The following is a 25,554-nucleotide window of genomic DNA, read 5'->3' as shown; positions in this document are numbered from 1 at the left end:
TGCGGCACAGGAGCAAGTCGATGCATGGTACCACCACTGGCTTGCTGCTCAAGAAATCTCAGCTGGACTCGCAACGCTCGCATGCGATTACACAGGCACGGAGTAAGAGCACAGTCAAGCTGCAAGTGGAGACCGACAGTAGTATCGACGTCATCCAGGAAATCATCAACGCGGCAGTGCGCATTTCTTCCAACACGAGAAACACTTTTCTTGTTGCACCAATATTGATATTCTTATGGTGCTGCAGCCTGGATGCTACCCTGGAGACGACGGATCGAGCGAAATCGCAGATCGCTACAACTTTTTCGTGCACCGGAAGCGCTTTTTGGTAAATAACACCAGTGTATTTTATAGATGAAAATGACGTTAACACTTTATTGTTGCTTTTGCCAGTTTGCGCCATGCTCGCTGGGTATTTTCCCTGAGCGCAGTCGTTTTCGACAGGCTTTGATATGGTGCATCACTTGGAAACGCTTCGACCAGTTTATCCTCTTCTTAATTCTTGCGAACTCGATTATCCTTGCCATCGCCGACTACAGCAAGGTGGATAACCAAGGAGACTTGGACAGCTCTCAATCCACCCGAAATGCTATTGTGACGTCGGCAGACACCATTTTCACCATTCTCTTCGCGGTCGAGTGTACGATGAAGATCATCGCCATGGGATTAATTGGCGACCAAGGCGCTTATTTGATGGATCCATGGAATTGGATGGACTTTATCGTGGTGTTCATCGGGTACGTTAGAGGGAACTATTTCTTTGAGCCGACAAGGCGCTTCAGCTCGCTCACCGATGATATGTACATAGCATTTTGGCCGTAATTCCCGGTATTCCCAACGTGTCGATGCTACGAGTGTTCCGGGTATTACGTCCATTGCGAAGTTTGAATGCTGTCGCTGGTAATTATATTTTTCTATAATGTTTTGTGAAAAGATTTTCATGCATGAAAGATGCTGATGCTGTCTTCATGAATTACAGGCATGAAGAAACTTGTATCGGCGCTGCTCAAATCTATTCCAGAGCTGCTAACGGTCGTAGCATTTCTCTGTTTCCTATTTTTTCTGTACGGGGTAATTGGAGTGCAGCTGTGGAGTGGTGTATTGCACCCTCGGTGTCGTGTCACGCCATATCCGGTCTACGTGAACCCCGACGTCAAATTTGGAACCTTCGACGAGTACAAAGCGACAGTACTAGCGAACTATTCGCTTTTTCCCTGTGTTGACGAGTACAACGATCAAATTCCACTCTCGAATGCATCCTGGTCTCACGACACTTCTCCATGGAGAACTCCGCGGCAATGCTTTTGGCCTGTAGCTGATGAGACCCCCGCTCGAACGTGTTCTCTCGGCGACGACCAGTTCCGTCAGTGCCCGGACGGGCAGGTGGGTCATTTTTCAGACTTATGCATTATAAATCAACGTCTAATGCAATGTTGGGTGCCTTGTGTGTCAGATCTGCGGGTCTGATTATGACGACTTTGGGAACCTTCGGTTTACTCACCCGGACTCGCTAATCGTTCAGCGTGTTCTCCAGAGCTCAACGTATAGTTCTGACTTAAATTGGGGCTTCCTGCACTTCGACAGCATTGGGTCGGCATCATTGGCAATCTTTCAGTGTATTACACGTGAAGGCTGGTAAGATTTAACGCTTGGTTTTGTCCTAGAGTAGTAGTTATGTGAGAGTGAACTGAATATTGCTATTGCAGGAGTGATATCATGTACATGCTGCAGGACGCCGGATATGGCACGGTTGCTGTCATTTACTTCGTGTCCTTTATCATTTTTGGCTCGTTTTTCATGCTCAATCTGACACTGGCGGTCATTTGGGACAACTTCTCGGAAGCCTCGTTCCTCGAAGCGGAGGAAAGGAAGACACAGAAGAAAGCGAGAGCCCTCACACTAGCACTACGAGCAGCCCAAGCTGCAAGCGACGGGGCCTCGCCTTCACGCGTGCAGAGTCTTTTCGGTGCTATAGTAAATCACTGGATGTTCAATGTGGTCCAGACAACTCTGATCTTGCTAAACACCATCATTTTATCGCTGGATCAATACCCCATCGACAGGAAGCTTAATGAGACGGTGGAAAAGATCAACTTTGCTCTGACGCTCGCGTTCTTTATTGAGGCTCTCCTGAAGGTTGTCGGCTTGGGCTGGAAACGATGGCGCGATGATCGATACAACCAATTCGATGCCGTGATTGTTGTGGTCAGTACCGTGGAGCTAATCCTGTCACCGCCAGCATTTATACGTCAACAAGGCGCGTCTTCGACGGCATCTTCCTTCTCAGGGTTGAGATCTTTTCGACTCTTTGCATTGTTTAAACTCGCACGGTAAGTTCCAAATAGCCTAATTTCTACGATGTAGTTGAGTACACTAACGGATTACTCTGTTTATTCTGCTAGCTCCTGGCCCTCCCTACAGAAGTTGTTGACTACAATGATCAGCACTTTGCAAGAAGTCGGCAATTTCAGCGTCTTGTTCATGCTGTTTCTGTATATTTACGCACTTATTGGGATGCAAACATTCGCGAACCAGTTTCGCTTCGATGAGTACGGATACCCTGTGGACCGGAACCACGAGGCTGCTTATATTCCAAGGGCGAACTTCGATACGCTGTTGTGGTCAGTGGTCACTGTATTTCAGGTTTGTTACCCTGTCTGAATGCTTGTGCTGCACTAAGCATTTACAGCCTACGTTAGATCCTCACAGGTGAAAACTGGAACGTTGTAATGATGGACGGATGGAGGTCGTCTGGGTGGTCTGCCGTGCTTTACTTCGTCTCGCTAGTAGTGCTGGGAAACTTTATCGTGCTCAATTTGTTTTTGGCAATTTTACTCGGGAACTTTGACGAGTCAAACGACGAGGAAAGAGACGCCCAACGTGAGGCCTTAAAGCGTAAATCTCGAGTCGCCCCGACCACTAATAACCAGTTATCCTCTAGACGTGACGTGGACTACCGCTCCAGCACTACAGAGGAAAGAAGTCGGAGTCGAACTCGAAGTCGAAGCCGAACGCAGAGTCGAAGTCGTTTAACTGTCGGTGGTCGCCGAGAAGCGCTGGCAACTTCGTCGCGTATGTTCCATGAACTTCCAGGTGCTGTGCGACGTCATGGCTCGAGTTTTCTTAAGAACCGATTGGGTTTGCATCGCTCACTGTTCATTCTCGCACTGGACAATCCCATTCGAAAACTAGCGACGCGAATTCTTCTGCATCCGCAATTCGACAACTTCTCCCTGGCGTTGATAATCGTCAGCACGATCGAGTTAGCTATTGACAACCCACTCAGTTCACCAGATAGCTTGCTTACCAACATTCTATCGTGGTTTGACGCAGTTTTAACTGTGCTCTTCATGATCGAAGTAGCTATCAAGATCATTGCGTACGGGTTCGTGCTGCACAAGGGAGCGTACCTGCGCAATAGCTGGAATTTGATGGACTTTGTCATCACAGCAACGGCGGCATTTTTCATGTTCCAAGGGAGTTCTCAGTTCAAATTTGTGAAAACACTACGGACTTTTCGGGCTCTACGTCCTCTGCGAATGATTAATCGGAACCCTGGTCTAAAACTGGTGGTGAGCTCACTGATTGCGTCCATCCCGCAGATTGTGAACGTTATCATGGTATGTTTGCTGGTGTTCATGATTTTCAGCATCTTAGCTGTTAACAACCTGAAGGGAAAGTTCTACAGCTGCCAAGGCAACGTGTTTGCTGCTTTGTCTTCAGCCCAGCAAGCGTTTATAGCTTCACCAAGACCTTGGACCAACTTGACAGTAGCAGAACAAACTTGGTTCAACCACTCGACAGCCGAAGTGATCAGCAATTTATCAAGTGACGGACCATTGACGTCGAGAGCAATCTGTAATCTCTTTGGAGCAGCATGGGACAAAACAATACCACAGAATTTCGATAACGTGATTCATGGTATTCAAACGTTCTTTGAGATGACTACAACGGAGGGCTGGGTCACCATCATGCTTACCAGCGTGGATGCCACGGAAATTGACATGCAGCCGATCCCAAACCACCACGAGAGCTGGGCATTTTTCTTCATCTGCTTCATATTGGTGGGGACATTCTTTGTTATGCAACTTTTCGTCGGTGTTGTTATCGAGAACTTTAACAACATGAAAGAGAAGCTGGATGGAACGTTTCATCTATCGCAGATTCAACGAGAATGGCTAACTATCAACGACGCCATGCTCAATCTACGACCTGTACGTAAGCTGAAAACGCCACGTCATACGACTCGGCGAGCATTATTTCGCATTGCACTTAGCCCCACACTTGAGCTATTGATCATAGGCTGTGTGCTGCTAAACACTGTGTTCATGGCCATGGATTATTTTGGAGAAGAAGATTTATACGAGACCGGCTTAAACTATCTGAATTACTTTTTTTCAGGCATTTTTGCACTTGAAGCAGTGGTGAAGATAATTGGTTTGGGCAAATACTATTGGAAAGAGCCGTGGAATATTTTCGACTTTATCGTTGTGCTGGGTACGCTTTTCGGTGTGATATACCAAATGTTTGGCGGGAGCTCCATCGGGACTGCGGCTTCTACAGTGCGAAGTTTCCGCGTGGGGCGTTTATTCCGGTTGGTACACTCGGCACCCTCGTTACGTCAACTTTTCAATACTTTGTTGATAACGCTCCCGTCACTTGCAAACATCGGTGGACTTCTCTTTCTAGTCTTCTTTATCTATGCTGCAATGGGGGTGCAGTTGTTCGCGAAAATAAAGTTTGGCGACTTGATTACTTCGACGGCAAACTTCCAGTCATTATTGGCTGCCATGATCACCCTGGTAATGGTTGTTCGATTCACCCAAGTCAACTTTTTTTTTACTGTTATTTCATGTTTTTATTTGTCCTCTAGGTTCGTTGTGCTACCGGGGAGAGGTGGAATGATGTCATGTACGAACTCGCGAACCAGAAAGACTGCGTGCCTGACCCGCCTTACGACCCCAACTCGTGCGGTATCAGTAGTGCTGTAGACTGTGTACCGCTGAATGGGTGTGGCTCGCCAGTGGCTTTCGTGTATCTATACAGCTTCACGCTACTCGTCACATTCATCCTTCTAAATATTTTCATCGCTGTGATCTTGGAGGGATTCGCGAAAGAAAAAGACCGTCAGGACGGCGTTCTACTACCTCAACATGTACGCTGTACTGTAGTATCGGGCCCTGTCAGCTTGGAAAGCTCACGTCTGTTTTGTTTCTGAATGTTTAGTACGAAACGTTTGTCAAGAAGTGGTGTCAATTCGATCCTGAAGCAACAGGTTTCCTCGAATGGCATTTACTACCATCATTTGTTGCCACTTTAGATCCTCCAATGGGTGTGGGGACTAATCTCAGGTCTTCGTCGAAAGATATTCAAGTTTTTGTAGGTAAGGAAGATTTCCTCTCATTGATTGTTTTTACGACTGCAGCATTAATCTTTGATGTGTGTAGCCTATCTTGACGTGCCCATATTTCGCGATAACAAAGTGTTTTTCAACGATGTTGCTCGACGTGTAGGCAAGTTTGTCATTGACGAGGTAAGTCGTTGGGATTGGCAATTATTTTCATGACTCTGCCTCATCTCATTAAATCACGTAGCTAAGTGACCAGCCACTCGAAGCATTACCCAAGTCGCTCAATCTTGAGAAACGATGGCGAAAATACCTAGCTGGACGGAATATTCGCAAGAGCGACATCTCAGTTCACCGGCTAAACCAATTCAGTGCTGCTGCTCTCATCCATCGATCGGTGAACGCACTCATATTCCGCGAAGAGCTCAACGCAGGAGTCCAATTATTTGAAAAGCGATCAAGATCTCGAGTTACATCTCTAGTTACAGTCGCAGAGCAGTGAATAAATATCTTTTAAAAACGTTTTTTTTGGCTAGGATCGAGTATTGCTCGAATTAGAGATTGAAACGCAAGACCTTGATGGCGAGGCATACCTGATTGGCAAAGATGTCGAGCATACATCGAAGCCTGAGTGCTCGAATGAAAGCCCTATCGGAGCAATCACTGCGTACAAGCAGCAACGTAGCTCCTACCGACGGCAACAAGGTTAACGGCCTCCGTCGCCAGAGTTTTGTTCACGATGACCAGGACCAACAAGGGGAAGAGGCTCCTCCTGTTTCATTTACTGTGGACAAGAGAGGGTGGTCTTACTTTACGCAGCGCAACTCCGTTCTCCGAACATACCAGAAGCGGCTTGTTTTTAACAACGACCTGAGAGTTGCCACGCTTGAATTTGCCATCATGTTTCTGTCTATGGCGCAGCTGCAATGGTCGTACAAATCTTCGCATTGGGTATGTTGGCAAGTTACACGGTGAAATTTCTATAGTACTAGCTTTTATTTTCCCTTCATTTCTGACAGCGTGAAAAACGAGCGTGCCTGAGTCGACCCAATTGCTTTGATACACTTCCCGACAGCAACTTTGCTGCAATCAATGTGATCCGAGTTATCATAGCAATCCTGGGGCTGGTTCGGCTGTTTATTCGCTGCAGCCAACTCTGGAAGAAAAAACACCTCAAGGAGTCTCCAATTTATAAGAAAGTGGTAGGTCCAGTTTGAATTGACGATGCAACTGCTGTGATTTATCTAAATTTTTGTACTGTGCGATTGCCACTTAGGATTACATTCTTCGATTCGGGCTCGAATTGACGTATACTGCCATCTTCCCGTATCCTGGTCTTGAAACTTTTTTTCCACGTCTACCCGGCGGCACATTAGTGATACTGAGCGCTTCATCGTTCTTACGCACTGTTAGCTGGGGGCAGTGGCTCTACTACCCATACCCGATCCGGCAGAAAGAAAAGGTGGCAAGCTTTAGCGGTAACTTAGGTAAGTCTGCGCATAGTTTGATGTTTTTACGTATTTCTGATTGTATGGAGCATTAATTAATACGCAGAGTTCAGCTACCGGCAGTTCGTGATCAAGAAAGTACTTGACGACTCGCCTATCAGTAAGCTTGTAACGTTTTACACGTTGCTTGGGGCAATTGTAGCGTATCTGCTGCATGCGACGGAGACCATCACCGGCCAATGCTCCTGGAGGCAAGACGCTGGAGAAACTGTGAAAAGTGAAGATGCAATATGCAATGAGTTGTACATTTCTGACTCCTTCTGGATGATATTCATGACGTTTCTCTCCATTGGGTAAGTCTGCCTAGAACTTTTTTTTTCATGATGCTGACCATTACTTTTTACGGCTAGGTATGGAGACGTTTCTCCACAAAGTGGACGAGTTCGAGCCATTATTGCTATTACCGCGTGCATTGCAGTCATGCTAGACGCCATGTTCTTCTCCATCATCATGCGGAAGTTTTCTTTCTCCTCAATGGAATCAAGGGTACACGCCTTCCTTTACCGGAGAGAACTCAGCAAAAAGAGAGAAATCAGCGCCGTCATGGCGGTGCAGGCTACGTTTCGTTTCTGCAAGTCGTACAGACACTCTTTAGTCTGGCACCAACAGAAACTTTGCAACACCTTCTATCGACCACTATCCGACGTACTAAAAGCGGCCACAATACTGAATATGTTTTGAACAAACTGAACTAACTTTTTTTTGTGTTGATGTTTAACTACAGAGACTTCCGAACGAGGTGAAAAAGAAGCTTTACGCCTGCCGCTTTCAGAACAGTATCAAGCAAATTATGAAGTACAACATGGATGGCGACCCACTTAGCACGTTCTCCAAGCACGTCGAAGTCATTACAGCAGGTCTTGGAGCTACCTTTGGTGACATCATTCGAATGAAGAAAATGTACTATCGTCGAGCTCGTGTGCTTGGACAACGAAGACAAGAGGCTAAACAACGAGCGTCAAACTTAAGCCCGACTTCGACTGGACCTACAATGATGGATCTTTCCGCTGGGAAGCTCCACCAAACGCAGCTAGAGACGCGAAAACTTGTTCCAGTTCGCACATCTATCCCGAATATTCAAAGCGTGAACCCAAACACAGACATGGGGTCTGTGAATCCTGCGTGGATTGACGAGATGCAACGGAAGTGTGAGGCTACGATGCTTTTGCTCAAGAAAATCGAGGCCAACGTGAAGGATATTCAACGTTAGCCAACAAGATAATGATATATAGTTTGAAAGGGTTATCGTTAATAAATGCGAATGCATCGTGCCAGTACATGTAGATCTGGAAATCATTTCCAACTCTCTGCAAGCAGTTGCTCAAAGTGTGCGTCTTGCGCCACCACCATCGAAATGTCCGAGTACACTTCGGTGAAATCACGGTAAGATACTTCAGCGTTTGAATCCTGATGCCAAGCAGCAAGATTAGCAACACGGCATCACTACCACAGGAAACTACTACTCGAATAATATCAACAAACCTGATTCGGCCAGAGCTTCCTATACGCTTCAGCTGCGTCATTCCCGGAGAGTTGTTGTGCAGTAACGCGCGAATCGATAGACGGGTCGTAAGCTCCACAAATGGCATTAAGTGTGAGCTGTCCATCAGGCGCTTGTTGTTTCAGTCGATCATAGGCAGCATCGATAAGAGTTCGGCGACTGGCAGAGATAGGAACACGCAGTGCCTTGATGAGCTCAGCCAGCGGAAAGAAACCAGTTTTACGTTTGTCAAAGCTGTCGAAAAGCAGATCTAGATGCTCATCACGTAGAGGAAGACTGCTGTGTTGCTGACGAATAACCCACTTGGCATCTTCGTGGTTTAGATGCCCTGTTCCCCGAGTATCGGCCCGCGTAAGGGCAACAAGGAGTGTTCGGAACGTGTACAGGCTGTCAGCAGCAAAGCATCGTTGAAGCACCTCGATGACAGACGCTGCGCTGGCAAAGTGAGGCAACGAGCGATCATCTTGAGCTTCGTGAACCGATCGAGCCAGCACGAACGTCCAAGTGTTAATGTTCACGTTGTGAAGTCCTTCCGTATCAGGTGTACGTATCCCCTCCGTTTCGGCTGCTAGATGGTGACGTTTACCGGTGCCTCTCACAGAATGACAGCAAACCTCGAGCTCCACGCCAAAGTCTGTGGGCTGTTTGCTGCCACTACTCGCGAACAGTGCTTGTCCGGTCATCTTGTGTGTGATCGCAATGCGGTCCCCAGTCTTAACTTGTTGTCCAGCAGCGAGTAGTTTCTCCGTTCCAGCCAAATCTGCCTTGGCACAGATCCAAAGAGCGCCGCTATCTGCTTCAGTACTCAGCCACACATGCTGTTTGTATGTGATGGGACTCATGGATCGTTCAGTTTTCAGACCGGACTTGAGGAACAGAGGAGATTTAAGTAACACACTCTTGTCATCCACAAGTAAAGCTTCATTGCACATGATGAGAAACGGTTCATCATAGCGCAGTGGTTCTCCCGGGGCGCTCAGGTCGAAGCCACCACGAGCTACTGCCGCTTTCCAGGTCTGAGGTGACACTAGACGGAAAGTATTGCGCGATACCGGAGTGTTCGATGACATGGCGGTGACGAGATACTCGTCCGATCCGATCGACGGGGTCTCTTCGAAGATGTTGCACGCCAGCACCGCGTCTGATTCGAGGTGACCTAGAGCTATCGCTTGATTCAAGCAGATACGGCTGTCGAGATCGAAAGAGCGAGGTGCTTTCTGGTTCAGGAACGCCGCTTTAAGTGTGTGAGTAGCCAGCAGCGATCCTTGTGTCTTGCGTAGAGTAAAATCCTTCATCCGAGCCTCTTCCAGCATCAAGTCCTCATTCCAATTACCGATGCGGGTAATAGGCGCATAGCGCCCAGCACCAACAAGTTGTTGCGGTGTGAACTGCATGCTTGTTCTTGTAGACCGGAATGATACCAACGTCCAGTCAGGGTCGTTGGTTACCAAGCGACTCTCCGTCGCAGTGTGAAACTATGCAACTCATCAGAGTATCCTTCTTCTTGTGGCTATTCATCGGCTTGGCTGTGCGCTCCGTATCGGCAGCGTCAGTCATCTCCACCGTCACCACATCGACCACCACTAAATCCACTGCTATTTACCCGAGCTTGGTCGAGTGCGTATGCAACACAACACTGGCATCTGCAGCAGTGGTCAAGACGTCGACCGGATCCAGTCAGACACAAAAGTACGTTCTGCCGGGCTGCTTAGAAGACGTGTTCGCTGAGACTGGGATCCGCTGGTACCTGAATGGTCCATTGGTGTCTGGAGTCACGTATTGGCAAGATGGTACAGCTAAAGACTATTCCACAGGTCGAGCTGCACAGCGGCTCATCCGACTCGGCTACCGCTGCTCTCGTGTCCAGCTATATGACTCCTCTGACCCATACTATTGAGGAACTGCATAGATAAACAAGTACAATTGAAGCTAATTGGAGGTGCGATTACAGATGCTTCTTCTTGTACTTGATGAAGCGAAGTAGGTTGAGACGCGTCTCCTTCACGTGGGCAACAAGAGCACGATCTAACTGCTTCTGCTCTGCCTTCAGCTTCGACTTTAACGCACTGGATGTACGTTCTAGCGCACTCAAGAAGTTGAGAGCGCGGAAAATGTCGTCGAATTCCTCGTCGTCGTACACGTCGAAGACGGCGTTGAGCGTCTCGGCCACCACTTCGAGGCTCGAGTCATCCAGTCGTGACACCAGAGCGCGACCCACAGCCTCCTTTTCTGCCGGACTGGAGCAGCGCTTGCCCACACAGCCGATCATACCAATAGCGTTTAGACGAGACTCCGCGGAGCGTCCCTGAGCCGCGCAGTTCAGGATCAGCTGAGCATCCTCCGCAGCAACAGCCAGCTGACGGTTCTCCGAAGTGCTGCGACGTAGTGCCGATAGCATAGCCGCAGTCACAGCAACTTCGATATCATTTGTGGCGCTGCTTTCAAGCGTGAAATCCATAGGAGCAGCGGAAGCTGCTTCACTCTCGCGATTGAGATTTCCGTAGAGTGCACAGAGGTTGCGGAAGATCTGGGGCACAACATCTTCGCCGAGAACCTCCCACGACACGCTCAACAGGAGATTATTGACAGCGTTGCACACACGGATACGCATCTTCTCGAAGTCTTTAGCTGATATAGTGAGCAAATTTATAAAATTTTAGTACAACAAGGAGCAGAACACATAACAAGAGCTTGAGGACTTACCTATAATCTTTGTAGAGACTTGCGGGATCGACACGAGTCCTTGTAAGATGGTAACACAAAGCGGGAAGACGCGGCTGGTTTCCAATGACTTTGACACGGGGCTATCAGCAGCTCCGATCGCTCCGGTGTCCATGTGCGACGCTGCGTACTCCTCCATAGCGTCCTCGTCGTCACTGGCCCACACCTCCTCCTCATCGTTCTCGTCTCCAGATGCAGCCAATTGAGCAACCAGTTCCAGAGCCAGTGTCAGTGTATGCACACTGTCACGCCATGTCCGAACCTTCAGCTGTGCCGCCGTGATCTTCTGCTCCTCCTCGCTGGTTTGCGTGTCATCGTCCACATTCTCGTCCTCCAGTAAAGACTTCTGCGAAAGTTCGTAGTTCTCCGACGCTTGTTGTGCCATCTGCACAACGTTCACAGCATCATATGCCAACGCCGCCTCCAGAAGAGGCACCATACGTGCCACATTGTCCTCCAGCTGCATGATCGCCGGCAAGTTCATGGCGATACCCACCGCCTCCAGTCGCACCTGCAGCGACAGTTGGTCCGCCGGTGCTTGGATTAGTGCGCCGATCGTCTGTTGGTAGGCGGAATTGGCTCCAATGATCTCGTTTAGTTGCGCATTGCCCTCAGTGATCAGTAGCAGCAGTTTAAGCGTCTCGAGATGCAGCGCTGTGTGGGTGCGAGCCTGTGCCGCGATCTTAAAGATGGGAGGAAGCAGCTCGCCCTGTGTCAGCTCATTGATGGCGGCCTGGCAGCTCTCGCACAGGTTGCCAAGCAGTGCGACGGCCTGTTCCAGTAGCTGCACGGCACGCAGATCACTGCTACCGTTAAGTGCGGCGTCTGTGGCGTTATCTGTAATGACCTTGACCAGTGGCGTGACGACGTTTTGTGTGGTCATGAGCTCGCATAGCTCCAAACCACCGGTCACGCTCATGTTGCGCAGCGCGCCAAGCGCGTGCTGACGGACCATGGGAAGCGGGTCGACGACGCGCGGGATGAGCTTTTTGAGTAGACCTGCGTCCACCATACGCTGCAGCTTGCGGCGACTCTTGGTCTCTGCTTCGTCGCTCTCTACGTCACCGAACATGGTGGCGATTGCCACGCAAGTAGCCTCACGCACGGCGCCCTGCAAGTCCACGAGACCCTTGAACAGCTGCGCTTCGTCTGCCGCCATGGTGCTTAAGTCCATGGCCTGCAACTCCTCGAGTTCCGCGGTGGATGGGCCGCCTGTGGGAGGCGCGCGCTTCTTGTGGCTCATGGAGCGGAGCTTCTTGGCCTTGCCCATGATGCTACCGGTAGATTGCCACAGCGAGGGACCGAATGGCTACGCAGGTTCAGCCAACCAAAAAGTTATGCTTGTCAATTGTTCATTGTGTGCGCCACATAAAATGGGTAAGAGAAACAAAGGGAGATTTTGACCGTAGATATTCCTGCCCATTTTTACAACTGGGACTCGAGTGGGAATTGAATTTTTTTTGTACCAGCTCCTTGGCAGTAGTCGCATAGATGCTGCGAAGTAGCGGTGCTTTATCTTGGTTAAAATAAGAACGAGTATACTGCCCAGGTTCTTTTTGCATAGCCGCGCGAATTTAACCTGTTTTATCTTCTGATTTGAATTTGGCAGGGTAAAACAGGCTGTAAGATAAAATTCACCTGTAATATAACCGTAATATAAATAAATGGATGTTCTTTGTTTTTCTGCAGCTCTTGAATACTGATTCATAAAGAGATCTGCGCGTCCATTTTATATCGAAGTCGGGCTCCAAAGTAATCATGGTGCTTGGACGACATCCGGCTGCAAGCTGAGCTGTAGCTCCGTCTTCGTTGCGTGTCCGGTTACATACCAGGTTGCGCACCAGGTGTAAGTGCAGGTGTGATAAGATGGATTGTATCCTTTCCTTTTATTTTGGTGTCAGGATTTACACCAGGTTTTTCAAACAGGTTTCTGCCAGGTTTTCGAACTTGTTTTTTTTTCAATACTGCTTTGGTTTTAGGCTGGAAACCAGGTTGATGCCGGTCGCTTACCAGGTTTGAGCACCTTGTGGTTATTCAAGGCGTCGATAGCTTCTTCACGTTTTCTCTCTGTCTTTCATGGACAAGTTTCTTTTCATGTCTGGTGCGTCTTTTGCACAGGTACTTACGCTATAACGGGAATACGTACACATCAATTACACAGAGTAAACAAATGTATTACAGATTAAGCAGGGCTGCTAGCACACGTAGCCGGAAGATATTGAGTCCAGAGTCCTCATGCGCACTCTTCACATTTTCGTCAATCAGTCTCCACATGAAGTTCAGAATGTATATTACGCAGCTGTTTCCATCGTCTTGCGTCGGCGACGCGACCAAAACCAGTTTGAAGCTACTGAACGCTTGATCTTTAGTGATGCTGCTCTGAAGCTTGGTGAGAAACGTGATGTAGTCTTGGTCCCCCAGCGGATCGTAGACAAAAATGCTCTTCGTCGTCGTGTTGATAATAATCGCAGTCCAATGCACTTGCGCAAAGTTAACAGGTATAAACACCAATCTGGAAGTGATAGACGTAAGTTTGTCCAACAAACCAGCCGGCACGTCGACCCCCTTGACCTTTCTGTTGAGCTTAAACCCTGCAGTTGTAACCACGGTCACGCTATGATTTCTTTTCCAAATCTCTCCCATTGCTTCAAATATCTTTGAGCTTATCCAGTCCTTCGGAGTCTGTACAGCGTTGAGTAATCCAAATCACCGATATTACCCTCCACGATTTCAAATGGATGCGCTTGCAGAACGCGCTTAAGAACGTCTTCTGCTCGTTTCTTTCGGACGCGTACACACTTCAACCACTCCACTAGTCTCTTGCCCATCACAACAGCCTCTTTCATTGTCCATACCCTCTGCATGCAGTCGACTTGATACAGCGAAAAATTGCCAATACCGGTAATCTTGACGTATGGGGGTTCTTCATCGGTTTGGCTTGGCAACGGAACTGCGCCAGACTCGTAGATTACATCTAAGGATTTCTTCACTAATGGAGCAGGCAGTAGGAACGGTAGAGCAGCGCTCAGAATCGGCTTCTTATCTCCACCAACTTTTGGATGCTTACGAGCAGCACTCTCATACTGTACTGGATAAACATCCAGCAATTCGGAAATATCGGTAAAACTGATGTTTATGTCGCCAAGGATGCGCGCAACAACCCCGACGTCCTCGAATGATAGCGCTCCGCCTTTCTCCAGTCGTGTATTGAATTTCTTACGCGCTGTGGCTCGTTTCTTGGAGTTTTGCGCTGCAGTTGTTTTCGGTCGCCCAGCCCGCCGCACCTTCTTGCTCAAATTGATGGGCTTGGGTGGATTCTCATCTAGTACATCAGGTGTACCCACAGGATTCGTAACAGGATTTACTACACGATCTGTAACATGTTTACTGCCAGATGACAATACAGGTTCTTCCTCAGGTTTCTTTACAGACACCTCACCCGGGTTCATTACAGGTTTTTCTTCATGCTCACTTCCAGGTTTTTCATCAGGTTGAACCTCCAAATTTTGTTCTGGAGGTTCTACAACTGCGTCATCCGTGACCTCGCCTTCATCTTCTTTTTCGTCGTCTCCATTCTCAACTCCATCCAACTCGTTTAAAGAATGCTCGGCAGATTGATGACATGGCTTCTCTGCAGGTTGCGTACCAGGTTTTTCCACACATTTAACTACAGGTTTTTTCACAGGTTCACCTGCAGGTATCTCCACAGGTTGCAAACCAGTGCGCAGTCGGCCCAGGTAGTCTTTCAGGTACTCCATCTCTTTGCTGAAAAGTCGCATCGGCAAGTCAGCTAGCTCCTGTGCTACACGGTTAAGCAGATTCCTTGATATGCTGTATTTTTGTCGACTATCCAGCACCGAATCCACGTTGTACTCCCCGATAGGTTTGGTAGTCTTTGAGTAATTGAAAACATCCACGTGTGGCAAGCTTATCAAAGACAACGAATCCTTAATTAACCATCTCGAGTGAATGTAGGACACTGGAATACACGGAACAAGTCCAGCAAAGCGGCGAAAGCATATCACATGGTGGCATGGAAGCTTGAGAGTTGTCGAAAAGTCACAATCACAAATCCAGTCAGCCTTGCTAAATGAGTATCGTTTCAAACCCCGCTCCACTTCCACTGTGTTGTCAGAGGTTGCGTTAAATGTGTACAGCCGGACCGCGACGTCGGAGATAGCGAGCTCATACTCAGGCTGCAGCGTAGATGCTACCCAAGGTGTACACAGACGTAATACCAAATTAAGTTCTTGATCGTAGCCGTAATGTGTCCACGCCCCCTCAAACGCCACCCTTGCCAGACTTTCGTTATCGCATCGACGCTGAGTTCGAAGAAGAGACTCCAGACACTCCTACATTGAACAACTACCGTCAAGATCGAGTTTGATCTTTTCAAAGCTCGACTCGATACGGTTGTTCGTATTGTTACGAAAATGCGGCAATGTTTGACGTTTGTAGTGTGTCCATATATCCTTGCTTTCATCCCAGTTTTGACAAAAGTACTCCCAAAACGACACGTTGCCTTGAGCGCAAGAAAACGTCTCTAAAAGATAAAAATTCTTAGCGTAGACCTCTTCTGAAGTAGCTTCCACCAAGTTAGCGAAGAGATGACCCATGGCATCGTATTCACTTGGCGAATAACGCCCGAAGCGCGCCTCACGGACAACCCCACGTAAAAACTTCAACACATGGAAATGGCAGAGCAAAACTGTCGCTTCAGGAAAAGCTTCACGGATCACAGAGATCTCCGTCATGTCTTTATCGACCATCACGACACGGAGTGCGTCCCAACCAACGTTGGCAGTCTTGAAGTGAATAAGAGCTTTGCGCATGTGCCAGTCGGAATTCGTTTCAATTAACGAATGCTGCACGAATTGCCCTCGACCGAACGCATCCATAACCATTAAACTGCAAAGTTGGTAGTCATATCTGAAGGTACAAACGTGAACTGAATTAGTAAGGATTAAAACCTGGTTTATAACTGATACTCAACCTGGCCAATCACCTATGTGAAAGCCTGGTGTCTAACCCGGCATAAACCTGGAATGAAACCTGGCAAATTCTGTATGAAAACCTTACCTGTTGGTTTTGTGGGTACAGTCAACCAACAAGAGCTCTGGAAACCTGGCGAACGTGGCTCGCATACGTCTCGTAGTCAGAGAAATAGCACCGGTCTCTCCGGAAGATGTATCGTCCACACTAACCACATTGTCTTTGTCCTTTTCACAAAACTCCATAAGAAACTCTGCAACAGCCAAATCGTCGTCTGCTTCTCCACGCATTTCATTGCGAATCTTGACTAGGAGGTTAGCCACGTCCTTGCGCGTCACCTTGTAGCTTGAATAGTCACGAATGTACTCGTAAATGCGCAAACTTTTACCGACCGCTCGAACCATCAGCCGGAGGTCTTCAACAATAGGCTCACACATCTGTATCTGCCGATTATGTGGATAGTTTTCGAACACCACTTCGGATAGCGCGTGGTTGTGCGTATATATAGGGTTCTTCACCTCTACAATCCACTTGCCCTTGACGAAAATACTTTCGACTGTGAATCGAAACGGACAGCCAGTACCACGAAGTCGGTACTGCTGCCGCTTTCCCATACCACGGCGCCGAGATTTCGCTCCATGGGTGCAAATATACCTGCGTCGCCACCGCGGTAAGTCGTCAGGTAAGTAGCGGACGCCCCGGCCACTCTTCGCACGTTTGGACTCACGCAGCTGCTTGTTGCGCTTCGACACACTCTCTGCTTCTTGAACGACTAGCTGCGCGTTCTCCTCCTCGCAGTAATTAACTCGATACCTCTCCCAAGCGTCCCAGCTGGCGTGGAGCCGCTTCAGCTCCTTCCCTTCAAATGAATCTTCCTGGAGTAAGAGATCGTCGAGTGAGTCTTCGCTGCCCTCCCGAACAAACTGCGTGCCCTGGGCTAGCTGCGTCCGGTCCGTGTCTTCATTGTCGTCGCCTGAACTATCTCCTCCTTCACCGAACGTTGACACAGCTTCGTCGTCTTCGTCGGAGTCGACGTCTTCCACATTACACAGTTTCCGCTTCATTGTGGGCTTTCGGCGCAAATTGAGAAATAAGAGGCCAGGAGAACGTTTCACCGCCCACCGTTGTATAAAATCTTAAGATTTGATAGGGTAAGGGGAATCTTTGCACATCATTGTAATTTACTTTTTAATTACATTCTGGTCAATACCGTACTGATTACCTGGTCAATACCCTGGTCATTTGTCGCACGGCTATGTAAAAACAACCTGGTCAGTAGATTTTCCGTTAAAGTAAACATCAGAATACAGTACGCGCCTCGTAGTCTGGCGTTTCTTGAACTCTTGCTGTACCAACGAAAGCTCCGACGTGGGCTGCATTGAATGCGTTGCCTACGACGTTCCACGGTCACCACGGCGAAATTCAGCGCAGGCAACGCGTTCAGCAGTGGTCAGGCCCTAGCTTAAGTGCTGGCACATATTCTGTGCTAAAATTCAAAGTGACTCTGATTGGCCAGAATAGAAGGGTACACTGAACCTTTTTTCAGATTTCGTGTTCCAGCACGATACATTTCAGTCTGCGAGTGCATCGGTGTTCTGACTGGAGCACAGCTGTGCTACTACGCATTTATAAACCCACACAAGGACCAAATAGACCCTGAGGGTGTCACTATTGCGATCGTGGTGCTCACTGCATGCGCTGCAGCTGTCACAGCTGCTACACTTGATTAACGAGACTGTAGGCGTCCGACATCGAAGGTCTTCACGTTCCCTACAGCACCGTTCGAAGACGCTTTGGGTGCTTCGAACACTGACTGGTTTCATAAAAAACTGAGGTGTGATTGTAAGTCCTTCCAACGGATATGCCGAGAGGTGCACGCTGCGTACGAATGCAAGCCTGCTGCGAACAGTATGTGCCCACTAGCTAAACAACTTGCTTTAGCAATGCATAGGGGGGAACTATGGACTCGGCTGCCTCAATAATGGGAATTTCTCGGTTGTTTACATTTACGAATGTATGGAGGTCCTCAGTCACATGACAGCCAAGTACGTTGTTCTCCCTGATTCTTCGGAAGTAAAAGAAGTGGAGGAGGGCTTTCAATTAGTAGCTGGCCTCCCTGACGTAGTTCGAGCCGTGGATGGAACGCTCGTCGCAATACCACGCCCTCATGACTCGAGGGATGATATTGCTGAAAAGGGTTTCCTGCTGTGAATATTCATGCGATAGTTGGCCATCTAGGCCGATTTCGCTCCATTTCCATTCGCGCAGGCTCCAACAACGATCAGTCTCTATGGAATGGGTCCGGGGGCCGAAAACGGTAAAGTGTTTTATGGATTGTATTTAGAATTTCAAAAGCTGTTGCTAAATCATATTAGCCTCTGCAACATTCTTGTTAAGGCTGTCAGAATTTGTTTCTCGGGGGAAACACTTATTGGGGGACGCGTGCTACAAGATTTGGGCGCACATTGTGACTCCGTCCTCGGAGTCGGAAGTCATCGATAGCTACCGGACCCGTGTCTACAATCGCCTGCATTCGCGTACTCGAATAGCAGTAGAGTGCACATTCGGAAGCCTAGAAGAATCCTGAAATTGTTCTTCAGCCAAGCTAGAGCAGAAGACACCGGAACGTATTTGCAAATTGGTCTACAGCTGTGTTGCTCTACATAACATGCTGATGTCTGCGAAGGACAGCGTTGATGCTCAAGGTATCGACCCGCTTCGATCACAACCACTTTTCAATGATGACGACGGAGGACTACCGGTATCGGAGCAGCCCTTTTCGCACACTCTTAAAAATATCCAAACGAAACGACATAGCAGATATATTCATCTCATAGTGTAATAATGTAAAACAATTAAGTGTTTTAGGCATGGATGTGGAGATTGTATTACGTCTTGACTAACGTATTTACTGTCTTAATTTCTCTTTCGCTGTGAGTTTTCCAGTAGCTGCAGCTGGAGCACTTGACATTTGAGAGCCTCCTCGTGTTGACGCTTCAGCGTCTCCGCCAGGCTTGCCAACAAATCATATGACTAAGACGAAGCCCGCTCTGTGAGAGACGCAGCAATAGCTTCCATACCCGCTTGCATTGAGCTAGCTAGATTGTCGACTGGGGTGGTTTTGCCCTTGGTAATACCCGCTTTAGGCTTCTTAAATGCGTCTGAACGACTAGCATTGTCGTTTGCCGCGCTCTCGCTTCCATTTTCATTAAGACGGGAGTCTAATAGAACCTCTCCACTAATTCCGGGACGTCCCGAAAAAGCGTCATGCAAAGTAGTCCACAGCCTTTCGTCAATTTCTCGTAATTCACGAGAAAAGTTACTAATTAGTTTCGACTCTGTTTTCTCCTTGCAATATATACATTTAAGCTTCCTATACTTTTGTGAAACCTGTACACACACCCCAGCAAACGTTGTAACACGTCACAATTAAGCGGCATCCAATATTCGAACCTGTTCACGAGTAATCACAACGCCGAGCGACTGCGACAGCACACTGGCAAACTTTTGCTATGCTAGCGCCGTCTGAGTCTTCGTCTGGGCACTCTCAAGTCGGTGCTTGACGTCGCCGTCCACAAAACGCAGCCTCAGCAGCCCTGCAATCATTTCGCCTGACCACTTGAACCGCTTCCCAATCTTCGACTTCTTGGAGCTAGTAGCCAACGGCGCAGGCTTGGCTTTCGCTCCAAGCGCTGGGTGATCTGATCCTGTCGGACCATGGCTGCTAGTAGGGTCGCAGAGGTCAACGTCGCTCAACTCGCCCATCTAAATGCCAAATAAAATGATAAGCAAGCGGTTCTCTAGCTAGAGGCAAATGGTTGGTAGGTTGCGAGCGTTTTCTTGGACAAGCTGTGGAACAGACTGGGCTGAGCATCCAGATTTCACTTGGACAACAGCCACCTCACACTAACCGCAATTTATCGCAGCGTCGCGATTGCTGTGCCCACACCTGAACAAGGGCCACAAAGTCTCCTTCCGTTAAAGCTTGACTATACCACTTTCAAGGGGCACATTATTAACGATGGCAGCCGTTGGTGTAAGGCGAGATTTGAGCTGTGGGTAGCGCTGGCATACGAGATCAAACAGATGCCGAGCACCAGACAGCATTAGCGTCGAGCGTCGCAGTGTCTTAGTGACCCCCTCAAAATCGTTGAGCACCTTTAGAAGAGAATGCGCTCGTTATGACTCGGCCCGTCGGAGATAGAGCGGCTGAAGACCGAACTCGACTTTAGTACCTTGGTCCGGTGAATTTAGACCTGCCTGAAGCTGCGTATAGCGCTGTACCATGGCATGGGTACTTGACCACCGAGTGTCGTTTCGTAGAAGAGGCGACAGATTCGTTACACGACGAAGAATGGCACCCCCCTTAATGGTTCGTAACTTGGTCATTAGAGTGTGGATTTTGACAGCAGCGGCTCGAAGTCCTTTACATAGTCGGACGCTGCCAGGTTGAACCTATGCAAAGCGCAGCCGACCATAGGGATGCCTCCATCCCGATCTCCTATGTAGTGGCTGACGCTACAATTGTCGGCAACCATGAAGTGCACATAATCCCACGGTTTGTTATAGCAAGATAGCGTATCAGCGATCAGATCGAAGAGACTTTAAGCTGCAAGATCTTCCTTCACGTCGAGAGGGCAGAAGGCCAGGAGTAGGAAGCGTCACAGAAGCAGTGCGTGTCGCCGTAGTACTCTGAATCGTCCTAAGCCGGGCTCGCACTACACATCCCAGGATCATCGAGCACAGCGAGCATCGCGATGAAATGACGGCCGTTAAAGGTGCATAATAAGCTTTAAGTTAATAGGCTATCAGTTTCAAAGTGAGGAGGTCTTTTAAAAGCGGGTGCAAGCCACGCGTCCTCCTTCGCTATTAACATCCCTCGGCCATGTGTTTTTCACTTATCAAGTTTCCTTAAGAAGTAGGATGTTTGAACATTTTCTATTGGATACATTTTTGATCAGTTAAAGTGTATTCTAACACTCCCACTAAAAGTTTAGGCACATCCTTCTTATCCCTTCTGTGGTTGCACATGACTCGCCTTATCCTAAATCCAGCTGCGACTTATCTAGCAAAAATACCATATAACCTTACGTATTTCTGGACTACTTGTGGATATCTTAATAGTGGACACACTCTTTCCTATCCTGTTTTGATCACATATGGCATACTTTATCCTAAATCAAATTGCGACATTTCGGAAATAACATGTGACTTTTCACAATAGATGGCTCCTAAATTTTGCGACACCCGAAATTTGGGACGGTCCATTACTCACACCTATTCCCTTATTTCCAAATTTTGTGACCCAACCAATTTTCATTTTCCGATTTCCCTATGGCTTCTGCCTCTGTATTGCACCTCTACTATTTTTGTCTTTGCTGGAACCAATTTCCGGCAGTCCATTCACTCTCCAGTTTGCGTTCAGCATTCACGGTTCGACTTGGCGCCTTTGACCGATATGAAACCCTCCGGGGGGGCGGCTACGACAGTCAAGTAAAATGCCCAGGCTTTGGTCTGTGATACCACCAATTCCAGAGACTGATGAGCGCTTCGGCATGTTCCACTTAAGCACGGCTGGGGGTCCCTTCTTCCTAGATGCGATCAACGGTGGTTCTTATTTGGTCTCCGCACTCTATCGTGTTCTGTCGTAGTCTAGTACATAACCATTGACATGTGAGCGTCTGAGAGTTAACCAATATCATAACGCTACGTCTTATTGCTTTTGCTTTAACCCCATAAGTCGTATCCTTGGTGCACTTCAACTTGGCCATTACTCTTTCACTTCAACTCGAGAGTATCTTTTGCCCTTCGTCTTGAGAAGTATCTTTGCACTTCAATTTGACACGGACGGCGAGGATATGCCACATGTTGGCTCTTTAACTTCGAAGTATCTTGTGGTACAAAGTGCCCGAAAGTCCAAATACCCCACACCTATTGTGGTAAGGGGAGGCTTAAATTCTTTACCGCCATGAAACTTCTGAGTTTTTCAAATTGAGTTTGAGGTTGTGCGTTTGTGAGAACATCTGCAATCATATAATTTGTGTTGCAGTATAGTAATATTATTATTCCCTTATCATGAATCTCTCGAGCATACAGCTCTTTGATATCAATGTGTTTTGTCGATGTATGGTTTGCTGGGTTCTTAATGATACTTACTGCCCCCTTATTGTCACACCAACACAATATCGGCTGTGTTTGCATAAATCCCAGCTCCTACAATAGCTCTCATAACCTTGCTTTCCTTAATACCTTCACTCGCGGCTATTAATTCAGCCTGCGCTGCATGGAGGCTCACAGTACTTTGTCTTGAACGTTTCCAAGTAATACACGCGTCTGCCGTAATACTCACATACTCAGTCACTGATTTTCGGTTTTCATTAGCATTCGCGAATCTCGCGTCTGTGTACAGCTCATATATCACTTCCTAATTTTACCGCAAATACGAGTCCGTACGTCGACGCTCCTTTCATATACTTTAGTACTCTCTGGGCTGCCTTATAATGGCTCTTACTATAGCATGACAGGAATTTTCTTGATTTTCTGATAGTATTTGCTATATCTGGGGGTGCACTGTGACTTTTCACAATAGATGGCTCCTAAATTTTGCGACACCCGAAATTTGGGACGGTCCATTACTCACACCTAATCCCTTATTTCCAAATTTTGTGACCCAACCAATTTTCATTTTCCGATTTCCCTATGGCTTCTGCCTCTGTATTGCACCTCTACTATTTTTGTCTTTGCTAGAACCAATTTCCGGCAGTCCATTCACTCTCCAGTTTGCGTTCAGCATTCACGGTTCGACTTGGCGCCTTTGACCGATATGAAACCCTTCGGGGGGGGGGCTACGACAGTCAAGTAAAATGCCCAGGCTTCGGTCTGTGATACCACCAATTCCAGAGACTGGTGAGCGCTTCGGCATGTTCCACTTAAGCACGGCTGGGGGTCCCTTCTTCCTAGATGCGATCAACGGTGGTTCTTATTTGGTTTCCGTACGCTATCGTGTTCTGTCGTAGTCTAGTACATAACCATTGACATGTGAGCGTCTGAGAGTTAACCAATATCATAACGTTACGTCTTATTGCTTTTGCTTTAACCCCATAAGTCGTATCCTTGGTGCACTTCAACTTGGCCATTACTCTTTCACTTCAACTCGAGAGTATCTTTTGCCCTTCGTCTTGAGAAGTATCTTTGCACTTGAATTTGACACGGACGGCGAGGATATGCCTCAGGTGGCTCTTCAACTTCGAAGTATCTTGTGGTACAAAGTGACCGAAAGTCCAAATACCCCACACCTAATGTGGTAAGGGGAGGCTTAAATTCTTTACCGCCATGAAACTTCTGAGTTTCTCAAATTGAGTTTGAGGTTGTGCGTTTGTGAGAACATCTGCAATCATATAATTTGTGTTGCAGTATAGTAATATTATTATTCCTTTATCATGAATCTCTCGAGCATACAGCTCTTTGATATCAATGTGTTTTGTCGATGTATGGTTTGCTGGGTCCTTAATGATACTTACTGCCCCCTTATTGTCACACCAACACAATATCGGCTGTGTTTGCATAAATCCCAGCTCCTATAATAGTTCTCATAACCTTGCTTTCCTTAATACCTTCACTCGCGGCTATTAATTCAGCCTGCGCTGCATGGAGGCTCACAGTACTTTGTCTTGAACGTTTCCAAGTAATACACGCGTCTGCCGTAATACTCACATACTCAGTCACTGATTTTCGGTTTTCATTAGCATTCGCGAATCTCGCGTCTGTGTACAGCTCATATATCACTTCCTTATTTTTACCGCAAATGCGAGTCCGTACGTCGACGCTCCTTTCATATACTTTAGTACTCTCTGGGCTGCCTTATAATGGCTCTTACTATAGCATGACAGGAATTTTCTTGATTCTCTGATAGTATTTGCTATATCTGGGGGTGCACTGTGACTTTTCACAATAGATGGCTCCTAAATTTTGCGACACCCGAAATTTGGGACGTTCCATTACTCGCACCTATTCCCTTATTTCCAAATTTTGTGACCCAACCAATTTTCATTTTCCGATTTTAGCATTCACGGTTCGACTTGGCGCCTTTGACCGATATTAAACCCTCCGGGGGGGGGGCTACGACAGTCAAGTAAAATGCCCAGGCTTTGGTCTGTGATACCACCAATTCCAGAGACTGGGGAGCGCTTCGGCATGTTCCACTTAAGCACGGCTGGGGGTCCCTTCTTCCTAGATGCGATCAACGGTGGTTCTTATTTGGTTTCCGCACTCTATCGTGTTCTGTCGTAGTCTAGTACATAACCATTGACATGTGAGCGTCTGAGAGTTAACCAATATCATAACGTTACGTCTTATTGCTTTTGCTTTAACCCCATAAGTCGTATGCTTGGTGCACTTCAACTTGGCCATTACTCTTTCACTTCAACTCGAGAGTATCTTTTGCCCTTCGTCTTGAGAAGTATCTTTGCACTTCAATTTGACACGGACGGCGAGGATATGCCACATGTTGGCTCTTTAACTTCGAAGTATCTTGTGATACAGAGTGCCGAAAGTCCAAATACCCCACACCTATTGTGGTAAGGGGAGGCTTAAATTCTTTACCGCCATGAAACTTCTGAGTTTCTCAAATTGAGTTTGAGGTTGTGCGTTTGTGAGAACATCTGCAATCATATAATTTGTGTTGCAGTATAGTAATACTATTATTCCCTTATCATGAATCTCTCGAGCATACAGCTCTTTGATATCAATGTGTTTTGTCGATGTATGGTTTGCTGGGTCCTTAATGATACTTACTGCCCCCTTATTGTCACACCAACACAATATTGGCTGTGTTTGCATAAATCCCAGCTCCTATAATAGTTCTCATAACCTTGCTTTCCTTAATACCTTCACTCGCGGCTATTAATCAGCCTGCGCTGCATGAAACTTCTGAGTTTCTCAAATTGAGTTTGAGGTTGTGCGTTTGTGAGAACATCTGCAATCATATAATTTGTGTTGCAGTATAGTAATATTATTATTCCCTTATCATGAATCTCTCGAGCATACAGCTCTTTGATATCAATGTGTTTTGTCGATGTATGGTTTGCTGGGTCCTTAATGATACTTACTGCCCCCTTATTGTCACACCAACACAATATCGGCTGTGTTTGCATAAATCCCAGCTCCTATAATAGTTCTCATAACCTTGCTTTCCTTAATACCTTCACTCGCGGCTATTAATCAGCCTGCGCTGCATGGAGGCTCACAGTACTTTGTCTTGAACGTTTCCAAGTAATACACGCGTCTGCCGTAATACTCACATACTCAGTCACTGATTTTCGGTTTTCATTAGCATTCGCGAATCTCGCGTCTGTGTACAGCTCATATATCACTTCCTTATTTTTACCGCAAATGCGAGTCCATACGTCGACGCTCCTTTCATATACTTTAGTACTCTCTGGGCTGCCTTATAATGGCTCTTACTATAGCATGACAGGAATTTTCTT

At 47.4% G+C, this 25,554-nt stretch overlaps 5 protein-coding genes across 5 annotated transcripts; 3 read left to right on the top strand and 2 right to left on the bottom strand.

The window, feature by feature from the left end:
• Window positions 1-645: 645 nt before the first annotated feature.
• Window positions 646-5,849, top strand: PITG_03693 (Voltage-gated Ion Channel (VIC) Superfamily; the record flags this gene model as incomplete). The annotated part of the gene is made up of 11 exons (XM_002906699.1): window positions 646-737; window positions 809-900; window positions 980-1,383; window positions 1,454-1,635; window positions 1,707-2,330; window positions 2,403-2,643; window positions 2,700-4,802; window positions 4,874-5,155; window positions 5,227-5,383; window positions 5,448-5,533; window positions 5,595-5,849. The coding sequence occupies 11 exons, from the start codon at window positions 646-648 to the stop codon at window positions 5,847-5,849; spliced, it is 4,518 nt and encodes a 1,505-aa protein (XP_002906745.1).
• Window positions 5,850-6,247: 398 nt separating this feature from the next.
• On the top strand, window positions 6,248-8,065 carry PITG_03692 (Voltage-gated Ion Channel (VIC) Superfamily; the record flags this gene model as incomplete). The annotated part of the gene is made up of 7 exons (XM_002906698.1): window positions 6,248-6,298; window positions 6,367-6,549; window positions 6,624-6,834; window positions 6,902-7,148; window positions 7,206-7,500; window positions 7,580-7,812; window positions 7,939-8,065. The coding sequence occupies 7 exons, from the start codon at window positions 6,248-6,250 to the stop codon at window positions 8,063-8,065; spliced, it is 1,347 nt and encodes a 448-aa protein (XP_002906744.1).
• Window positions 8,066-8,148: 83 nt separating this feature from the next.
• Window positions 8,149-9,750, bottom strand: PITG_03691 (uncharacterized protein; the record flags this gene model as incomplete). Its single annotated transcript, XM_002906697.1, has 2 exons — window positions 8,149-8,262; window positions 8,338-9,750. 2 exons carry the CDS (start codon window positions 9,748-9,750, stop codon window positions 8,149-8,151), a joined length of 1,527 nt encoding a protein of 508 aa, XP_002906743.1.
• A 20-nt stretch (window positions 9,751-9,770) lies between these two features.
• Window positions 9,771-10,253, top strand: PITG_03690 (uncharacterized protein; the record flags this gene model as incomplete). Its single annotated transcript, XM_002906696.1, has 2 exons — window positions 9,771-9,786; window positions 9,850-10,253. The coding sequence occupies 2 exons, from the start codon at window positions 9,771-9,773 to the stop codon at window positions 10,251-10,253; spliced, it is 420 nt and encodes a 139-aa protein (XP_002906742.1).
• Window positions 10,254-19,579: 9,326 nt separating this feature from the next.
• PITG_03688 (uncharacterized protein) lies at window positions 19,580-19,834 on the bottom strand (the record flags this gene model as incomplete). Its single annotated transcript, XM_002906695.1, has 1 exon — window positions 19,580-19,834. One exon carries the CDS (start codon window positions 19,832-19,834, stop codon window positions 19,580-19,582), a length of 255 nt encoding a protein of 84 aa, XP_002906741.1.
• Window positions 19,835-25,554: the final 5,720 nt, after the last annotated feature.

The sequence above is a fragment of the Phytophthora infestans genome, genomic scaffold, assembly GCF_000142945.1.
Source record: "Phytophthora infestans T30-4 supercont1.4 genomic scaffold, whole genome shotgun sequence".
NCBI classification, from domain to species: domain Eukaryota; phylum Oomycota; class Peronosporomycetes; order Peronosporales; family Peronosporaceae; genus Phytophthora; species Phytophthora infestans.
Note: the sequence above shows the minus strand (reverse complement) of the source record. Positions and strands in the feature narration are given on the sequence as shown.